We start from the raw sequence: 16,304 nt of genomic DNA on the forward strand, positions 1-16,304 counted from the left end.
CTACATGTATGATGAAACTGCCACGTAGAGGAGACCCTCCACGACAAACACTCGAGTTCATGTGTGTATCCTGCTGTTCCTTGAGGAAGGTTGCGTGTGGCGGCATGCTGCTGGCTGTGCTGAGCTGGTTCTGCTCCACCCTGCTGCTGTCTGTCAGCGGGGGGAAGCTGCCCGAAGCCGAGGTGCAGATAGAAGTTCTGCACAGACCTTTTCTCTGTCATCGAAAATCAAAGTACGGAGACATTCTGCTGGTGCATCATGAGGGATACCTTGAGAACGGGACCATGTTTCACTCCAGGTGAGTTTTAATGTAAGAAGGAGTTTCCAAGAGAGCTCAGAGGAAGTTCTCCTACATTATTCCAGGTAGTTACTGATTCATTACGTTAAGCAAGTGAAATGTTCTGCATTCACTCTTCTTCAGTTTCTCTGGTCCATCTCATGTAATTGCGCGCGTGTTAAAGCTCATTGGTCAAGCCTCCTAAGGTCACGTGATAAGACATTTTAAAGGGTCAGTTCACCCAAATTACAACAACTGTTTTTATTTCCTTATTAGCTCCTCTGTCTTATTTGCTCGTTTCGTGCTTTAATGGTAAGTTATTCAATTAAAATTTAGCCTAGACTACATCAGGCCGAAGTACGACTGCATAATTTTTAAGTTATGCACAAAAACAATGGTGTTTGATGTATGCAAGGTATTAAAGTTGGCAACTCATTACTTTTAACACCTCAATAAAATATCCAAGCTACAAGAATACATATTTTCGCCCTTACCTGCAGTGAGATAGCTTTGGTTTAATGTGCGGAAGTTTTCAAGATATCAGTCTCTGGAACTTTTGCCATCAACAATGGAGGTGAATGGGATTTCGTCTATGGTGTTCAAAGAATTAAAACAGAAAGAACAACATTTACGTGGAAAATGGAAGAATTAAAATTAGACATTTGAAAAACTCAAAGGTAACATCCCATACTCCATGGTATATTCCACACACCTAGCTGTGAACTGTTTTAATTTTTGCACTGGAACTTTGTTCTAAAGAAGAAATAGTCCCCACTAAGGTCTCCCTATAGGCCCTGACACATTGCCTCATGTTGCCCGGGTCTCGGACCCTCTGACAGTCCATCCTTTTTCAGACCTGTTACTCTCTCTGTCTCTGTGTCTGTCCACCAGTCGCATTCATGGTGATAAGCAGGCAGTGTGGTTTACTCTGGGCATCAAAGAAGTGATCAAGGGCTGGGATAAAGGCTTGCAGGACATGTGCTCTGGAGAGAAGAGGAAACTAGTGATTCCTCCAGCCCTGGCCTATGGGAAGGACGGGAAAGGTAAGTAGCGTTTTGTCCATATGCATGAAAGCTTCAGTGCATGCTGCTGTACAGATAAATGCCTCTGTCTTTGTAGAAGTGCTTGATGTTTTACGAATGTGTAATATTATTGCATATACTATGCATGTCTGTATATTATACTTGTTTGTCTTGTTTTGAATGGCTTCCTAGGACTCCCACACTGAATGAAGGTTTCATTCAGCAATATAAGTCCACTTTTTCTCAACATGGAGCATGTGAACAATACTATGCATTGTCCTGGTAAGCACACACCACCCTAACCAATAACATCCATCTCTTCTGTGCCTGACTAACTTTTGCCATGATAACAACAACCGGAATGACTTGATATTAATAATGCAACCTATGCTTGCTTCTCATTACCATGTTTCTAACTTATTTACTCACCATTTAACCTTAAATGTGTTGCTGCATTCACTCACAAAGGGATACGCAAACCAGTTGTTTCCTTTATACTGAAGCATGCTTACAGAAACCTCAGGTGATCAGTTTTAGCTGACCTCTCTTCCTGTGCTGTTGTCCACGGTCAGGTAAGATCCCACCTGAGAGCACAGTGACCTTTGTCATCGAGGTGCTTGAGATCAGAAATGGGCCAAGGTCACATGAGTCCTTTCAGGAGATGGACCTCAACGATGACTGGAGGCTCTCCAAGCAAGAGGTGAAAACAAAGATTGTATTGTAACATTTTTTACTTTGAAAACATCAATTAGCCAACCTTTTTAAAGGACCAGTGTGTAGGATTTACTGACATCTACCAGTGTAGTAGCATATTGCAACGCCCTTGCTTCACCCTCCCTTCCAAGCACAAAATAGAAACTGCGGTGGCCGCAAAATGCGCACAAGATGCAAATGGCCCTTATCTAAAGAGAGTGTTTGGTTTGTCCTTTCTGGGCTACTGTAGAAACATGGTGGTTAAGCATGGCGGCCTCTGTAGATAAAAACAGCTCTTTCTAAGGTAACAAAAACACAACGATTCTTATTTTCAGGTCATTTTACACTAATGAAAACAGCTATGAATATTATATTCCATTTCTGTTAGTAGATCCTCTTTAATATTACACACTGGACCTTTAAAGAGCTCGACTAACTGGAAAAATTTAACACAGTTCAATGTGGTGTCTCAATATGAAAAAGGGCACAAATGTAAATGTACTGTAAATAGACCTGATATATGGGCCCATCTAGGCTTGTCAGAATAATAGATGTAATAAGAAATTAGATAATATGATGTACAACATTTAAAGTTTTAATAGTCTAATAATACAAACACTATTATTGAAGTAATACATTGTATGTACATATTACTTGGCTATTCATTGGCACTTTGTGTAGCCAAAGATTCAGCTAGGTAGGTTAAGGTTTGCAGCAATTTCTGCACCATTTTATATAACATTATATTGTTTTATAGTAAAGGTACAATTTATTTTTAATGAATTTACATTAAAATTTAATATTTCATGTTTGACAAAAGGAAAATAAAGAAAAATCTGTGTGTTTAGAATTTTAGACCTTAATTAAAAGGATGAAACTGGAAATTGATATATTTGTCAGTCTCAACACAATTCAGATGTTTTATTTTTGTTCTATTTAATTGTAAATGTCTCACTCTCACCCCATCTCCCAGGTGAAAGAATACCTGAAGAAAGAGTTTGAGCGTCACGGCTACCCTCCCAACGACACTCTGCATGAGAACATGGTGGAGGATATCTTTGCCAAAGAGGATGAGAACAAAGACGGCTTCATATCCTCCAGAGAGTTCACTTACAAGCACGATGAACTTTAAGCTCTCTTTCTGTGCCACAGCTCACTCATGCAGTCTTTTTATAAGTTAATGGTGGAAATACTTTGGAGTTTATTGCAAACGCTCTCTCAGGTTACCTAAAGGTATTTCCGTTTTATAGAAGCATTGTGTTTGCGTGGTGTGTAACATGTAAACTCCTCCTGTGTGAAGATTTGCGTGGTGGGATTTGAGCGAGCAGGTTTTTTGAATCTGATTATTTCATTTATTTTTTGTTTTAACAAGTCTGCATTTTTGTGTGTGTTGTTTCATTCACAGGTACTTTACAAACCTTATGTAGCAGACTTATATATAAAAAAAATAGAGCAGGGTAAAATGGTTCATCTTGCATAAACCTTTTGAAGACTGTATTTTCATTTGGTTGCAGGTTTATCTGTGGTAAAAGAAAAGGGGTGAATGCATGTAGTGGCTGTTCATCCTGCAAGAAGATATAGATGCTAAATTTGGCTGTGGAATTAAGGGAAATTCTACCAGATTAATGCAGGTGACCTAGAAACCAAAATAAAATTTTAAACAAATAAAACTATTTAATGACAGACATTATGACATTATTAATAGCAGAATGAGCAGGTGTAACTAATAACATAAAAGCTCCATTCCATTTCAGTATGCACACTACTCGAACACCTCAATGGAATCTGGCCATTATTTATGTTATTAGAGTAGCCTGCATTTTAAAGGGGAAACTATATGTGAGAAAGTCATATTGCACATGAATACACTGCAATACCAAGCAGAAAGGATAGTCAGTCTGCTCTGCAGCCTTGTTCTGATTTCTCAAATGCACATGAAGAAATATTACGTTTTAAATCCTTCTTACATTTTACACATATTTGTATAATGACAAATTCTCTCCGCTGACAAAATTGTCAGGGCAAAGTGAGATTAGCTGTACTTGTTATTTTTAAGTGTTAAACCAGAAAATGTTCCCTCAGAGAGACTAGAATCTAGACTGTCCTGTTTCTATAACTTTGGGGATAACTTCTTTTACAAAAACACATCAAGATTAAGATAATCTCTTCTGTTCTTAGGGAGGTTTTAATGTCGGTCTCTATTTTAAAACCAATGTGATCAATAAAGTGACACCTTTCTTAACAAAATACTGTGGTTTATTTGGTGGTCACACCTTGTAATACTTTACACATTGAACCAGCAGGTGGCACTGTCTTCACAGGTGTTAGTATTGGTTAATACACTGGGAGAAAGGAAACACTATATCTCATTCATTATCGATTCATAATGGTGTAACTTAAAACAGATGCATTCCCATAATCCTACTAATAATATATTTCTTTTACACTTTTATGGATTCATTTGTTATTTTACTTATAAAAAAACAAAACAATTACATAAACACAGAAGAACACCACTATATGTACAAAGATTTAAGAACCCCCTAGGTTTGCATATCGTGCAGTGCAAGTGAGTGGTTACAAATAAAAAATTCACATGAGGTTTATTTGCTAACAGTGAGTTCCCAAAACAAAGGGAAACAGATGACATCTTGAGAGGATTGTCTAGCTTTTTTTTAAAAGAAAAGTGCAGGGAGAACATCGTTGGAGCGTTTTTTTTTTCAAGAAAGACACACTCATTCTCAAGTCGTAATATACTGGTGCTTTGGGTTGGTGGCTTGAAGATAGTTGAGACCTAGCAATGACACTCAACAATCATCTTTCTCTGTTCGGATTGGTTGTTTTCATTCAGGCGCAGTGGATTGTTTCAAAAACCCAGAGCACTAGGAGGAGACAGAAGAACTTGACTTTTTCACAGATTATCTGTCTAATGCACCATGGTCAGAATATAGCTAAAGTTTCAGCAAATATGACAAAAAGTTATTATTTTTTTAAAGTTACCTACTGCAGTAAAGTAACTTTCCTACTTGTAGTAGTTGTTGCTGGTCTTTAAAAGAGCTTTACAATCATGCTTCTGGGTTGGATGCAGACTTTAAAAGTGCTACTGTGTAAGGGGACAGACCATGACATCCTGATATAAAAGTCAGTTAAGAGATAAAATCAAAATATTAGATTCTGTATACAGATAGTGAAATGCAGACTGTGTCAAGAGTCATGTTAAATATAGCTAGTGGAAGACACTGTCCATGGTGTGCATGAGCACGAGTAGGGAGAGCCCTCCTCCTCACACACATTCAAAACATTCCACACTGGAAAAGGTCTGAGGTCACGTAGTCTGTATGAGGCGGGACCCTGTTTGACACTCGCATAAAAACACACCCATACACACACAGAACTTACATCCAGACGAGTCCATGGCAGTTATGCTATTGTCATGAGAAGGAAAGAGGAGGATTGAGTTTGAGATTGAGATTGAACTTCCTGATGTGTGTGTGTGTGTGTGTGTGTGTGTGTGTGTGTGTGTGTGTGTGTGTGTGTGTGTGTGTGTGTGTGTGTGGAGGAGGGTGGGCAGGGTGAGGCCTTGACTCATCTGAGGTATGTCCTCATCCCAGGTGGTTTGGGGTTCACTGTAAGAGAGAGGAAAGAGGAAGACTCGAAAGATGATACTGAAGTTATATGTAAGGATGAGAAACAATTAGTGTACTTTTGCTGCTACCTCTGTTTTCCTTGCTGGGATAGATCCGAGGGAAAGGCTTGAATTCATCAGGAGGAGGTAAGTCTTCTACAGGGTGGAACTGGAACTTGGATTCAAAATCATCTGCTCGAGGTAGATGTACAGTAAGGATGCAATTAAAGGCTGCCATTTTGTGCCTTTTTTTTCAAATACAAAGTTAATCAAGTTCTACCTAAATCAAAGGCCCAAATCTTCCTCTTCAACAATAAACTCAAGTCACTTTGTCACCCTTATATGACAAAACTTCTCTTGTCTCCTTCCCTCTAGTACTTTTGCTCTATAAAATTCTAAAGAAGCTCATTTTTTTCTTCCAAAAAAAATCACAATTTATTGCAGTGCTCTTATCCACACAGATATACAAACCCATAAAATGAAAGAAGAGATAAGAGCAACATAATAATGTATTCCACAAGCAATGAAAACTGCGGTGAGGCACAAAACAATTTAACTCAAAACTTAAGTCATCCTTACAAACTAGTAATCTCTACTGCTTAGTGTGTGGGGAAATTACTTTTTCTTGCACTTTATCCTTATTATTTTGGAACAACACTACAGCTCTAATGATGATCGAGGAAATAAGGCAATATTAAAACAAAAATGAAATTGTACCACTGCTCTCTTCAAGTCAAACTGGATATAAAAATACACAAAATGTATTCTAAAATGTCAGATATATATTTGCAAGATGCACATAGTCTCACCGAGGCTGTGCAGGTGTCCATTCCTGAGACTTGATGGAGGCAGTGGAGGTGGAGGTGGAGGTGGAGGAATGCGGCTGGACAGCTCAGTAGAGGGGGAACGTGCCGGAGGAGCTGGAGGGGGAGCCAGACGACTCATACCTGTTGCCATGGTCGACAAGAGCAGAGGGGTGTCAGACATCAGCAATAAAATCTACAGCCTGAAAATTAAGTCCAAATCCAACATGACCTTTTATGATTACTGAGACAGAGAGGCCATATTCACACTTTTTTACACAACACGTACTCTGTTGGCTTTAATGACTAGCTGCAACAGCTGCAGCAGTTTCTAACCTATACTTGGTTGGAAAAAACGCACAACTAGCAATTACTACAAATATTTTTATATTTTTTCCCCCCTAAACATGTTGTTGAACTGTATGTTGTAAAATGTATAATTACATATGAATAATATAGCCATTTGCATGTACATTTCAAACAATATGAGATACATGTATTGTGTATGTTCAGTATACATCCTATAACCCCTGTGAACAGTTCTACCAAAGAGTTTTTAATCATCTAGAATTGACTAATTTGAACAATTTCTACAGAAATGAAACAGAATGTCACAAAAACAGAGAAAAGATTTGATAAAAGTCAGAAAGAAATTAATCTAATTTTGTGTAACAGAATCAATTATCTCGTCCTAACCATAAAAATCCTCTCCCAACCCCTCAGATTTAATTTGCGACACTCTTGTAGGTTTCCCAAAAATGTCAGGTTGGGAACTACTACTAAAAATAATTTCTCTTGTATATCTAACACATTCTCTTATGCCTTTTTACATAATCAGTTTCATAGTTTAGCTCCATCTTATTATCAACAATCATGGCTGTACATTGTGTTTGAACACGAGTGAAAAACACCTCTGCATTGGAAAGCTCACTGCCAAACAATATGACAGCAGGTCCTTTTTCATCCACCTTGCAAAAATTACAATTCCTCATCTTGGGATCCACCTACCTGCACTTCTGGGCACAGCAGGCGGACGTCGGGTGGGAGCGTTGCAGGGGTACGAGGGAGGCAGAGAGCGCATGGCTGGGGAGGGCAATGGGGCAAGCTTGGGTGGTGGAGGCGGGAGGGTGGAGGGGCAGCTAGGGGTAAAAGAAGCTGGGAGAGGGGGTGGAGGAGGTGGTGGAGGAGGTCCCAGTGGGCTGTCCCGCAGGATGGGGAACCTAGAAGGTTCAGAGTGGACTGGGGAGGGGGGCAGAGGGTGGAAGCAGCCAGAGGAGCGGTCCCCTGGAACAGTTGAAGGAGGTTGGAAAGGTGGAGGAGGAGGAGGTGGAGGAGGAGTGGAAGGCTGGGAGATAGTGGTGTGGTGGGAGTGCTGGATAGGGAGCCAGGTGGGCTTGGTAACCTGGGACGGAGGCGGAGGAGGAGGGCAGGAGGGGAGTGGCGGATGCCTGTTAGCTGGCCGGTCTTGGAAGGCTTGAGGTGGGGGAGGTGGGGGGAGGAGCGGAGGGAGGGGCAGGGGGGGAGGAGGTGGTGGGGGAAGCCGGAAAAGGAGGCGGGTGCTTGCTGCTGTGAGAGGGGGAGGGAGGAGCAGAGGACGACGCAGCGAGCGGACGGTGGACGGAGCCTCGGAGCTCCGCCGTCCTGTGAGGCTCAGGGATGATGCTCATGTCCGCTGGTGAGGGGGGGTTCCACAGGGGCTTCAGGGAGACAGAGGAGCTCGACCGCGACACTTTTCACAAACACACACACACAGGAAGAGTCATTTAGATGATCAAACCACAAATAAAGAAAGATTTCATAAGAGCAAGACATTATGCACCAACCTGGGGTCTTCCCTGCTAAGTCTCTTTGACCTATAGGCCTGAGAGTGGGGAACCCTCCAGCAAACAGCCCACCCAAAGAGGGTCCCATGGGTGCAGTCCCTGCTGATGAGCCCTGAGAAGCACCAACACTGCTGGAAACATCTCCAGTGCTGGCCTTGGGCTCTGGGGAACAAAACATTACAGTACATCAGCATGCATTTAGTATAGTCTTCAGTACAGAATCATTATATATCCATCACATATTCATTACAGAGTTCATTCATACATAAGATTATTGTTTCACAGTCTTTTATGTGCAAAATGGGCTTTGCATTCGTGGGAATTTTGTACCTAATTATGAAAGACAACATAAATGAAGCTGACAGCAATTCAGGCAGGAACATGAGTACATTTTGCACCACCCAAATCAAATTATGTCCCCAAGGGCTAACTACACACCTTTTCACCACACAGAGCGGTCTGTTTCAACTGGCCTGGCTCCATACATGTAACAATGCTACTGTAAACTACTGTACTATTTACTCACCAATGTCAACATGTAAGTTCAGCTCATTTCTCATAAGGTCACATTATTGAGTAGACTCTGATACTCTGAAGTATTAGAGTCTTTGTCTTTGTCCCTGTTTATGGTAGTTTCCTATTCTGCCAGCATCCTTATCTGCTGTAGGGCATTCCTTCCTGAAGTGTGCACTTGGTATGTGTGTGTATCTACGCTCAAATATAGCACAAAGAGAAACAACACATCCCCAATGAACTACACGACTAAACGCTACCTTCTGCCCTCCTGTTTTTCCCCACTATTTTTACCACACCATTTAACCTCCTTCCTCTACGCTCAACAGACAGAATTACAGTGGATGTGCATTTTCGTAGCATGATAAAGATGTTGCTCTTACTATCAACGGATGGGGCACTGCGGTCGTTGACCTGTGTGACTTTCCTGAGCCTGGCTCCTCTCTGGATGTCGGCCAACAGGGCATTCCTTCCACCTCCTCCTCCACCAGACTGGGGCTTAGGAGGCTCTGATGGACACTGTCACACAGACACAAAGAAAACAGCTTTACTGACCAATGTTTTGCCCTATACAGTATGTGTCCTGTCTTATGGGTCCACTTCAGATGCTAAGTATTAGTGCCAAATGACAATTTGTCAAATGACAGAAAATTGTGAATTTTGATAATCAATTAATAATTTATTATATTTATCATGAAAAATATGGCGACCACCGTTTGCTGATTTCTCTTTTATATTATTGTATATTGAATGTCTTTGGGTTTTGGACTGGTGGTCAGACAAAGCCAGATATTTGAAGAATCTGGAACAATGGGAAATTGAATTGGCATCTTTTACTATTTTGTGACATAATAAAAACAAGTAAACTGCACAGGAGGATCATCATCTGTTCTTTTACTGTACTTCCCGTCAGCCCTTATGCTAAACAGACACGAAAAACAAAACAAGAAGGTACAGTGAAATCATTCAGAGTTCATGTGAGGAAGACATTAAAAGGGGGAGAAGAAGAAGAGAAACAGGAGGGGAGAAGATGATTTTAGTGAATGTAGCCCACATTGAGAAGCACTATGACTAACGATTATAGATGTGTCTCTGCAGTGTGGTCTTGTTTGCTGGCAGCGGCAACTCATTGAACATGAGGACACTGTGTGCCTGCTGTGGAAACTTAACACTCTTCTGCTACTGAGAGTCTACTGTCTGCCCTACTCTGTGTTTGTGTGTGTGTGTGTGTGTGTGTGTGTGTGTGTGTGTGTGTGTGTGTGTGTATTACCTCAATCAATAATGCAAATAACCGCCAGGTGATGGTTGATGGTCAGTGAGAAGGACAGGAGTTAGTGTTTACAACTGCATGAGAGAGAGAGAGAGAGAGTCAGACTCACACACAGTCTTACCTGTGGTAGCGCAGCACTGGGCGGTGGGGGTGGTGGGGGAGCCAGGGGAGGTGGAGGGGGAGGAGGGGGCACTGGCATGCTGAGGCCTCAGATACCTGCAGAAACAAACACAGTCTCCATCCTATTCACGCACTGCAGCCACAGACCACCTTCTAGGATTTTTTCCCTTTTGTCCTGCATGGCAGAAGCTGCTTCTGTGTTAAGGGGCACACTGGATGACCTCCTACCCTCTTCCCTGAACAGGAAGAGCTTTCACCACCGTACAGTGCAAAACAGGAAACAGCACTCCATCCTCCCCAAAGAAATCTGACACACACCCTCCACCCCTGTCCTCCTCTTCTTCCCACAATGCCCTGTGGCGGGACTTGGGAGAGGAACAATGGAGCATGTTGTGTGAAAAGTACTGGACTCTATCCTTCAGTCGCTCATTGACCAAAGGCCTTCGTTGAAGTGAGTGACTAGAAAACACATTGAGGAAACTCCACAGGAAAGTGCTGCAGCGTGCACACACATTGTTCTCTCTTTTTATACTAAACATATACAGGATGGGGGTTCTGTCATCAAGACCAGCTGGTTTGGTAATCAAGGTGATAAACACCACGGGCCAAACAGTAGCTTTCCAGGTAGCCTACAGCTCATGTCGAGGATTATTTCACCGTGTTTCAGTCTCCACATGTCGTTACCAACTCAGCTAGTAAATGATCCACAGTGACAGTAACTGAGACCTCCACCCAAACTTCTTGTCATCATAAATTCTTGACGAGCTGGCCTCAGTGACTGTGAGAGACTGAAAACAGCCCGAGGTCTGTGCACATTCATTCTCTGTGGAATTTGCACATGCTCCTCCTGAGCAATTTAATAAAACACAGAACAGAACCTGTTTTTGTTAAATCTCTATTTATCGGTCCCTCTTGTCTCTATGTGTGTGTGTGTGTGTACAGTTCATGCCTCCCATTTGGTCAACTGGCAGACTGTCCTGCGTTGCTATTTCTATCTTTCTATCTGTGTCAAGCAGCCTCTGTGACACTGATAGTGAAGTTTTTGTAAAGGGGGGCAAAGCTAGACACTGGTTAGCTGAGCTTTAGAAGAACAGGTGGTACACTGAGTGGAAATGCACCTCTCACACCAGTTGTCGTTTTCCTTTGACCTGTAGTACATCTTGTTCTTCCTGAAACAACGACAATCTGATGACACGCACACAAGCAGCTGGAAGTGGCAGCTGCTGCAGCCTTAACAAGGGGTTTCTACACTTTTTATGTGAAAGACGTGCAAAACGTCGCTGAGGCTGACCTCACTGACATGAGGATATGACACAAAGAAACTCCATTATCAATGGGGAGGATGTAAATATAATGTATACTATTACAAACATAGTTAATCATCTGTTCCTGATTTTATGAGAATTGCTTGAAGGCCTGATTTTGAACTGATGACATGTTTCAGAAGTCCACAACAGAAGATATCTTCTGTTTGGGGTCTCAGAGACCCAGCTGCAAATCATTGTGAAATATTGCAATGGATGTTTATGTGCTCTCTTTTTACACTGCATGTCCCCTCCCAACTAAATACAATGGATTTTCAGACTGGAGTTTTACACAAGTAACACCACTAAGCAAGATAACATACTTTTTTGTCTATGAATGAGTTTTTGGCAAACAAACAATAACATCATAGCTATTTTTAGTCATGCATATCTAATATAACATATAAAACATGAAATATGTCCTTCTTTGGTGTAATAATAATATGCTACTTTCTGTGTAATGTGATCTTGCAGTGCGTCTGGACCACACACAATGAGGAAGTAAAGCTGACGAGTGTTAGATAGATAGGTCGATTAAAAGGTTAAAAGTGTGTCTAGTTTTTTCTACACTCTAAATGTTTTTCTGTAACTTTTGTGTGAAACCCACAAAATGAGTTGCTAAATTACTATACTATTTTATTTTGTCCTTTAAAATAGACTCACTACCTATCCACTGAAACAGAAAAACCTTGACATTAAGAGCTAGGTACACCCGATACTTCAGGTGTTTGGATTCACAGTAACAGGGTAAATTAAAGGTGTTTAAACAAACACAGCTTATCTGTTGTAATCACTTCTTGTTGGAGCTTATGTCTCCCCCTTATTTTTACAGATTTCATCGCCTGATTTTGTAGAAATAAGAACAACCACCTGTCACATGAGTGTGCAGAGAATAAATATTATCTCACCTTCACGAAATATCCGAAATCCACCTGTTTGCAGGGCAAGCTTCAGTGAGATGGAGCACAGCAAACTGGCCTCATGGTGCGCTCCTCATAGCGGGCCGGTGAGAAAGTTTCCAAGTTATTTTTAGTCAAATGAGGACACCACTTATCTGACGTTTGTGCTCCTGGAAGAGTTTCAAAAAGCTCCCGGAAAGTTCTTTATTTCACTTCATACTTGAGTCCACATAGCAGAAGCTGAAAACATGCGATAGTGGTCCCCCCCGCACAATGGTGCCTTTATAGCTCTTGCTGTTTATTCCCTTGTGAGCGCACTGAAGGAGGCGAGCGGTGCAAGGCCACACCTTACGGCCCCCACGCTCAACACGGGGACCAATGGAGGGACGCAGAGGCAGGGTATCATCCCCTCAGTTCATGCTGAAGTTGAGAAGAAACTTTCCCTCACCTTGAGTTACGCCTGTGGGATAAAATATAACGGAATTATGTATGCATGAAGAACAGAACTGAGAGTCTGCACCAGTGACTCTTCTGTAACAACATCTCACTCGATTGTTGTTGTTTTTTTCAAACTCAGTATATTTTAGTTCTATTTTTTTGGCTGTGTTGTGGGACATTTCCGCCCTCTTGTGTTGAAAACATAGCATTACAAGTCATCTTTATCCAATAGCCAATAGCCTGTTTCACTTACTGCATCTTAATTAACAAGCTGATGTGAGGTCATTTGATTATATTAATGCAATAAATCTGAAAATCATAATGTATTTTTTATAGCCATAGAAGGTGCATTGGGATATTACCCCTGTTACGTTAAAGTGACATACACACACACACCTCAAACCTTAACAACTGAGGAATGCAGTGACACAAGCGTGCTCCTCCCTTTAATTTACAGAAGAATGTAATTTAGGCTTGCATTTGACATATACTGCAGACTCTACAGATAAGTGGCACTAATCCCTTGTAATTGCTCTTTTCAGACAATGTGATAATCACACACTGGGCCCACTTCTTTTCCTCCTTAAGTGATTATCCGGCAGCAACATGGCTGCCAAGAGGACTGCTGTGACTTCTCTGTACATCTTTTGCACCTTTAGCTTATGTGTTGTTTTGAAGTGCACATTTTATTTTGTATTTACATGACTTTCTGTGACCCATTAACTGTAAAATGTATGTTTTTTCATTTTAGTATGCACTAGTATCTGTCTCAAGAACATTTTTCAAAGGGGGGGGGGGGACACCTGAAAGTGATCCTTGCATTGTCCAGTCATTAGATTGTGATTGAACAGGATAATGAAGCACACATGCACACACACAATCAGTTGTAGCACTTATCAGATTTATTTCTCATATTTTCTGCCTTCATTCAAGTGTTCACGGGTGGTCCAAAAATACCGTAGTCCCTGCAAAGCTAGCTACATTAGTGGCTGGAACCGTAGCTACGTGGCCACATCTCATTCAGTTGGATATGACAACATTAGCTTCTTACTTCAATGTCAGTAGTAGCTTTGTTTATATCACAAACAGGCTGGATTTCATCCTTCATTCAAATTATTGTATGCATTCTGCTGGCAAGTGTTGTGCATCTGACTAAAAGCTGCTCACAAGCATTCCTTAATTTCTTCCACTAGCTGATTATTTTTGTTTACACATAATAATGAAATCACTTTACACCTTCATAAACATCCTTCTAACCCTTTAGAATCAACATTTTTTTGTAAAAGCTTTTCTTAAAAGGAGCATTATACCTATCCTTCATTATAAAACATATATTATTATTATTATTATTGTTACAGAAATAATGTAAACATCTTATAAACAATATTTTCCTGAAGCATGTCACACTTTATCTGGAGTAGTAACAGAAAATAGAGGAGGATTGTGCCTTGTACGTAATTGTAAGTAATTTTATGACTTGTCTAATGGCAACACTTAGTGTGACACTGTGGGACATTAACTATATATTAGATACTTGATGCATTACTACTGTATCTCTTCTTTAGGGCTTTGATTATGGGGTATGGTTGGCAAAATGGTTCAATAATCACGATGAAGAAAAAATATAATCAATTTTCAAGTCATCATTGTGGCCCTCTGGCAGAAGTCCATCAACAAAAATGTCCAAAACTTTCCAATATTTCATGTACCACATAACCTTATTCTTGCAGTACTGGGCTAAAAAGTCAAATGCTCCTCTTCATCTTCATTATCACCATCATAACCAACATACAGCAGACCTCTTGGTATGCCTCAAAGGAATGAAGCATCTTCATGTACTCCTTCTCCTTCTCTTCAAGCATCTCTGCAAAGCAGTCTTTGATCACCTCCTCCTCCTCACCGTCATCGTATGTCCTCTCTCCCTGATGCCCCATTCCCTGTCTCTTTCTCCTGCAGGGGAAGGCTCGAGCGCACCCTCCTCTTCTCCTTGAATCGACCTGAGCGTGACACCTTCATGTTCCTGCGACAGGTCTGCTCGTTGAACACCGACTCCAGGTGGGAGTCGTCATAGGTGTCGTCGCTGAGGAGGCTGGAGCTCTTGTGTGACTCTTGCTGGGACAGCTGGGACTGGTTGCCCGTGGTCTTGGGGGCTGCTGCGGCGGGCTCTTTGGGCTTCTCAGCCTGTTGTGCAAAAGGGTCAAAGTCTGGACCAAAGGGCTGGGTTGAAGCGGTGTCCTTGGGGGTTCCGCCCTTCTTCTTTGACAGGAATGCCTTCCACCATGGGCTCCTCTCTGTTGTCATCTTTGACTGGAGGGAGGGAACTGGAACAAGGAACAGATGCCATGATTAAGCTGTAGCTGGGATGGTCTCCTCTTTATCAGTATTAGTTTAAGTAATGTAATTACATCCGTGTGGTCACTTCTATCACCTGGTGTCATGCTCTTAATTGGCTCCTAATTTACCTATTCTGTAGTAAGACATAAAATTATCCCTATAAACATTCATTGTTCTAATATTTATCATGCTCCTTATCTTCACCCTCATAATCATCACAAATCATATTTTCCTTGTGTGTTTATCTAAATTAGAAAGTGTTTTAAATGACATTTTACTTCAGCTCTGTGACAGCCATTTCACACTGGTGAGACAACTTCTTGCCAACTAATCCTAAGAATAACTAGTAGTGTAACCATGATTACCCTTTACTGTAAAACTGGTTTACTGAGTCGTGAGAACAGAAGAGCAACCCAAGCCGTGATTCACAGGTGAACAATGCGCAAAAAAAGTTCTCATGGACACTCACCTGCGCTTCAACAGGTGCTGTGAACAATTGAACGACCTTAAGCAAAGTGTAAATGTCACAGTTTTGACAGTGCTGAAATATAAATCCACAGGACAGTGTCAGTGTCTTCTTCTTCAGTGGTGGAGCTATATAGTGACAGCAGCAGTGTTTCACGGGGTCGCACCAGTATCCATTTTACGCACGAGCCAGGTGTGCTGCCTCCTCACATCTCCCACCTCCAAAAAGATGAATTTTTCTTCTGTTGCTCTCGTCAAATAACTCTACACTTCTTCGACAACCCTTGAGTAAAGTACAGATGAATTGAGACATTTATAAGGAGCGGCTTACGTTTACTGAACCAGCAGGTTTCCGCCTCCGAAACTCTCACCTCGAAGCACCTGTCCTCACTCCTGATTGGATGAACGCTCGTTGTCCGTCACGTGAGCCCCGCTCAGGTGAAGCCACTGCGATGGTAGGCGGGGCTTGTGGTTGCGTGGCAACATACCCCGTGGGAGCGTGCGCCTCTTTAGTGACTGGTTTAAAAAAAGAACCTTTTGTATCGGACAAACCCAACCCAAACCACGGAGCCTAATTATGTTCAAATGTTTGGGACGCCCAGTAGTTTAGTGTTACTAACATTGTCATGCCAAGGAGTGGAATGGGGTTGTAAGTTTTTTTATCTAGAGAAGTTAATGGTATTAATAGGCAACGGGCAAAACAGGTTGTACTCATGCA

General features: G+C 41.6%; 3 protein-coding genes across 3 annotated transcripts; 1 reads left to right on the forward strand and 2 right to left on the reverse strand.

Moving 5' to 3' along the window:
- Positions 1-16: 16 nt before the first annotated feature.
- On the forward strand, positions 17-4,239 carry LOC127357657 (peptidyl-prolyl cis-trans isomerase FKBP14). Its single transcript, XM_051389997.1, has 4 exons — positions 17-298; positions 1,169-1,320; positions 1,872-1,999; positions 2,966-4,239. The coding sequence occupies exons 1-4, from the start codon at positions 60-62 to the stop codon at positions 3,122-3,124; spliced, it is 678 nt and encodes a 225-aa protein (XP_051245957.1). The 5' UTR covers positions 17-59; the 3' UTR covers positions 3,125-4,239.
- LOC127357656 (WAS/WASL-interacting protein family member 3-like) lies at positions 4,227-12,822 on the reverse strand. Its single transcript, XM_051389995.1, is given in 9 exon segments — positions 4,227-5,618; positions 5,708-5,809; positions 6,427-6,564; positions 7,429-7,915; positions 7,917-8,149; positions 8,244-8,405; positions 9,140-9,275; positions 10,148-10,242; positions 12,359-12,822. Coding segments are annotated over 8 exon segments (1,377 nt in total). The 5' UTR covers positions 10,226-10,242; positions 12,359-12,822; the 3' UTR covers positions 4,227-5,577.
- Positions 12,823-13,667: 845 nt separating this feature from the next.
- On the reverse strand, positions 13,668-15,963 carry LOC127357658 (proline-rich protein 15-like protein). The gene is made up of 2 exons (XM_051389998.1): positions 15,591-15,963; positions 13,668-15,108 (listed from the first exon to the last, which is right to left on the reverse strand). Exon 2 carries the CDS (start codon positions 15,086-15,088, stop codon positions 14,690-14,692), a length of 399 nt encoding a protein of 132 aa, XP_051245958.1. The 5' UTR covers positions 15,089-15,108; positions 15,591-15,963; the 3' UTR covers positions 13,668-14,689.
- Between the last annotated feature and the right edge of the window lie 341 nt (positions 15,964-16,304).

This window comes from Dicentrarchus labrax, unplaced genomic scaffold (assembly GCF_905237075.1).
Source record: "Dicentrarchus labrax unplaced genomic scaffold, dlabrax2021, whole genome shotgun sequence".
Lineage (NCBI taxonomy): Eukaryota > Metazoa > Chordata > Actinopteri > Moronidae > Dicentrarchus > Dicentrarchus labrax.

Coding starts and splice junctions, on each gene's coding strand:
- LOC127357657 (XM_051389997.1), top strand. CDS start 60: ATGTGTGTATCCTGCTGTTCCTTGAGGAAGGTTGCGTGTGGCGGCATG. Junction 1,321..1,871: donor CTATGGGAAGGACGGGAAAG/GTAAGTAGCGTT, acceptor GTCCACGGTCAG/GTAAGATCCCACCTGAGAGC. Junction 2,000..2,965: donor GGAGGCTCTCCAAGCAAGAG/GTGAAAACAAAG, acceptor CCCATCTCCCAG/GTGAAAGAATACCTGAAGAA.
- LOC127357658 (XM_051389998.1), bottom strand. CDS start 15,088: ATGACAACAGAGAGGAGCCCATGGTGGAAGGCATTCCTGTCAAAGAAG.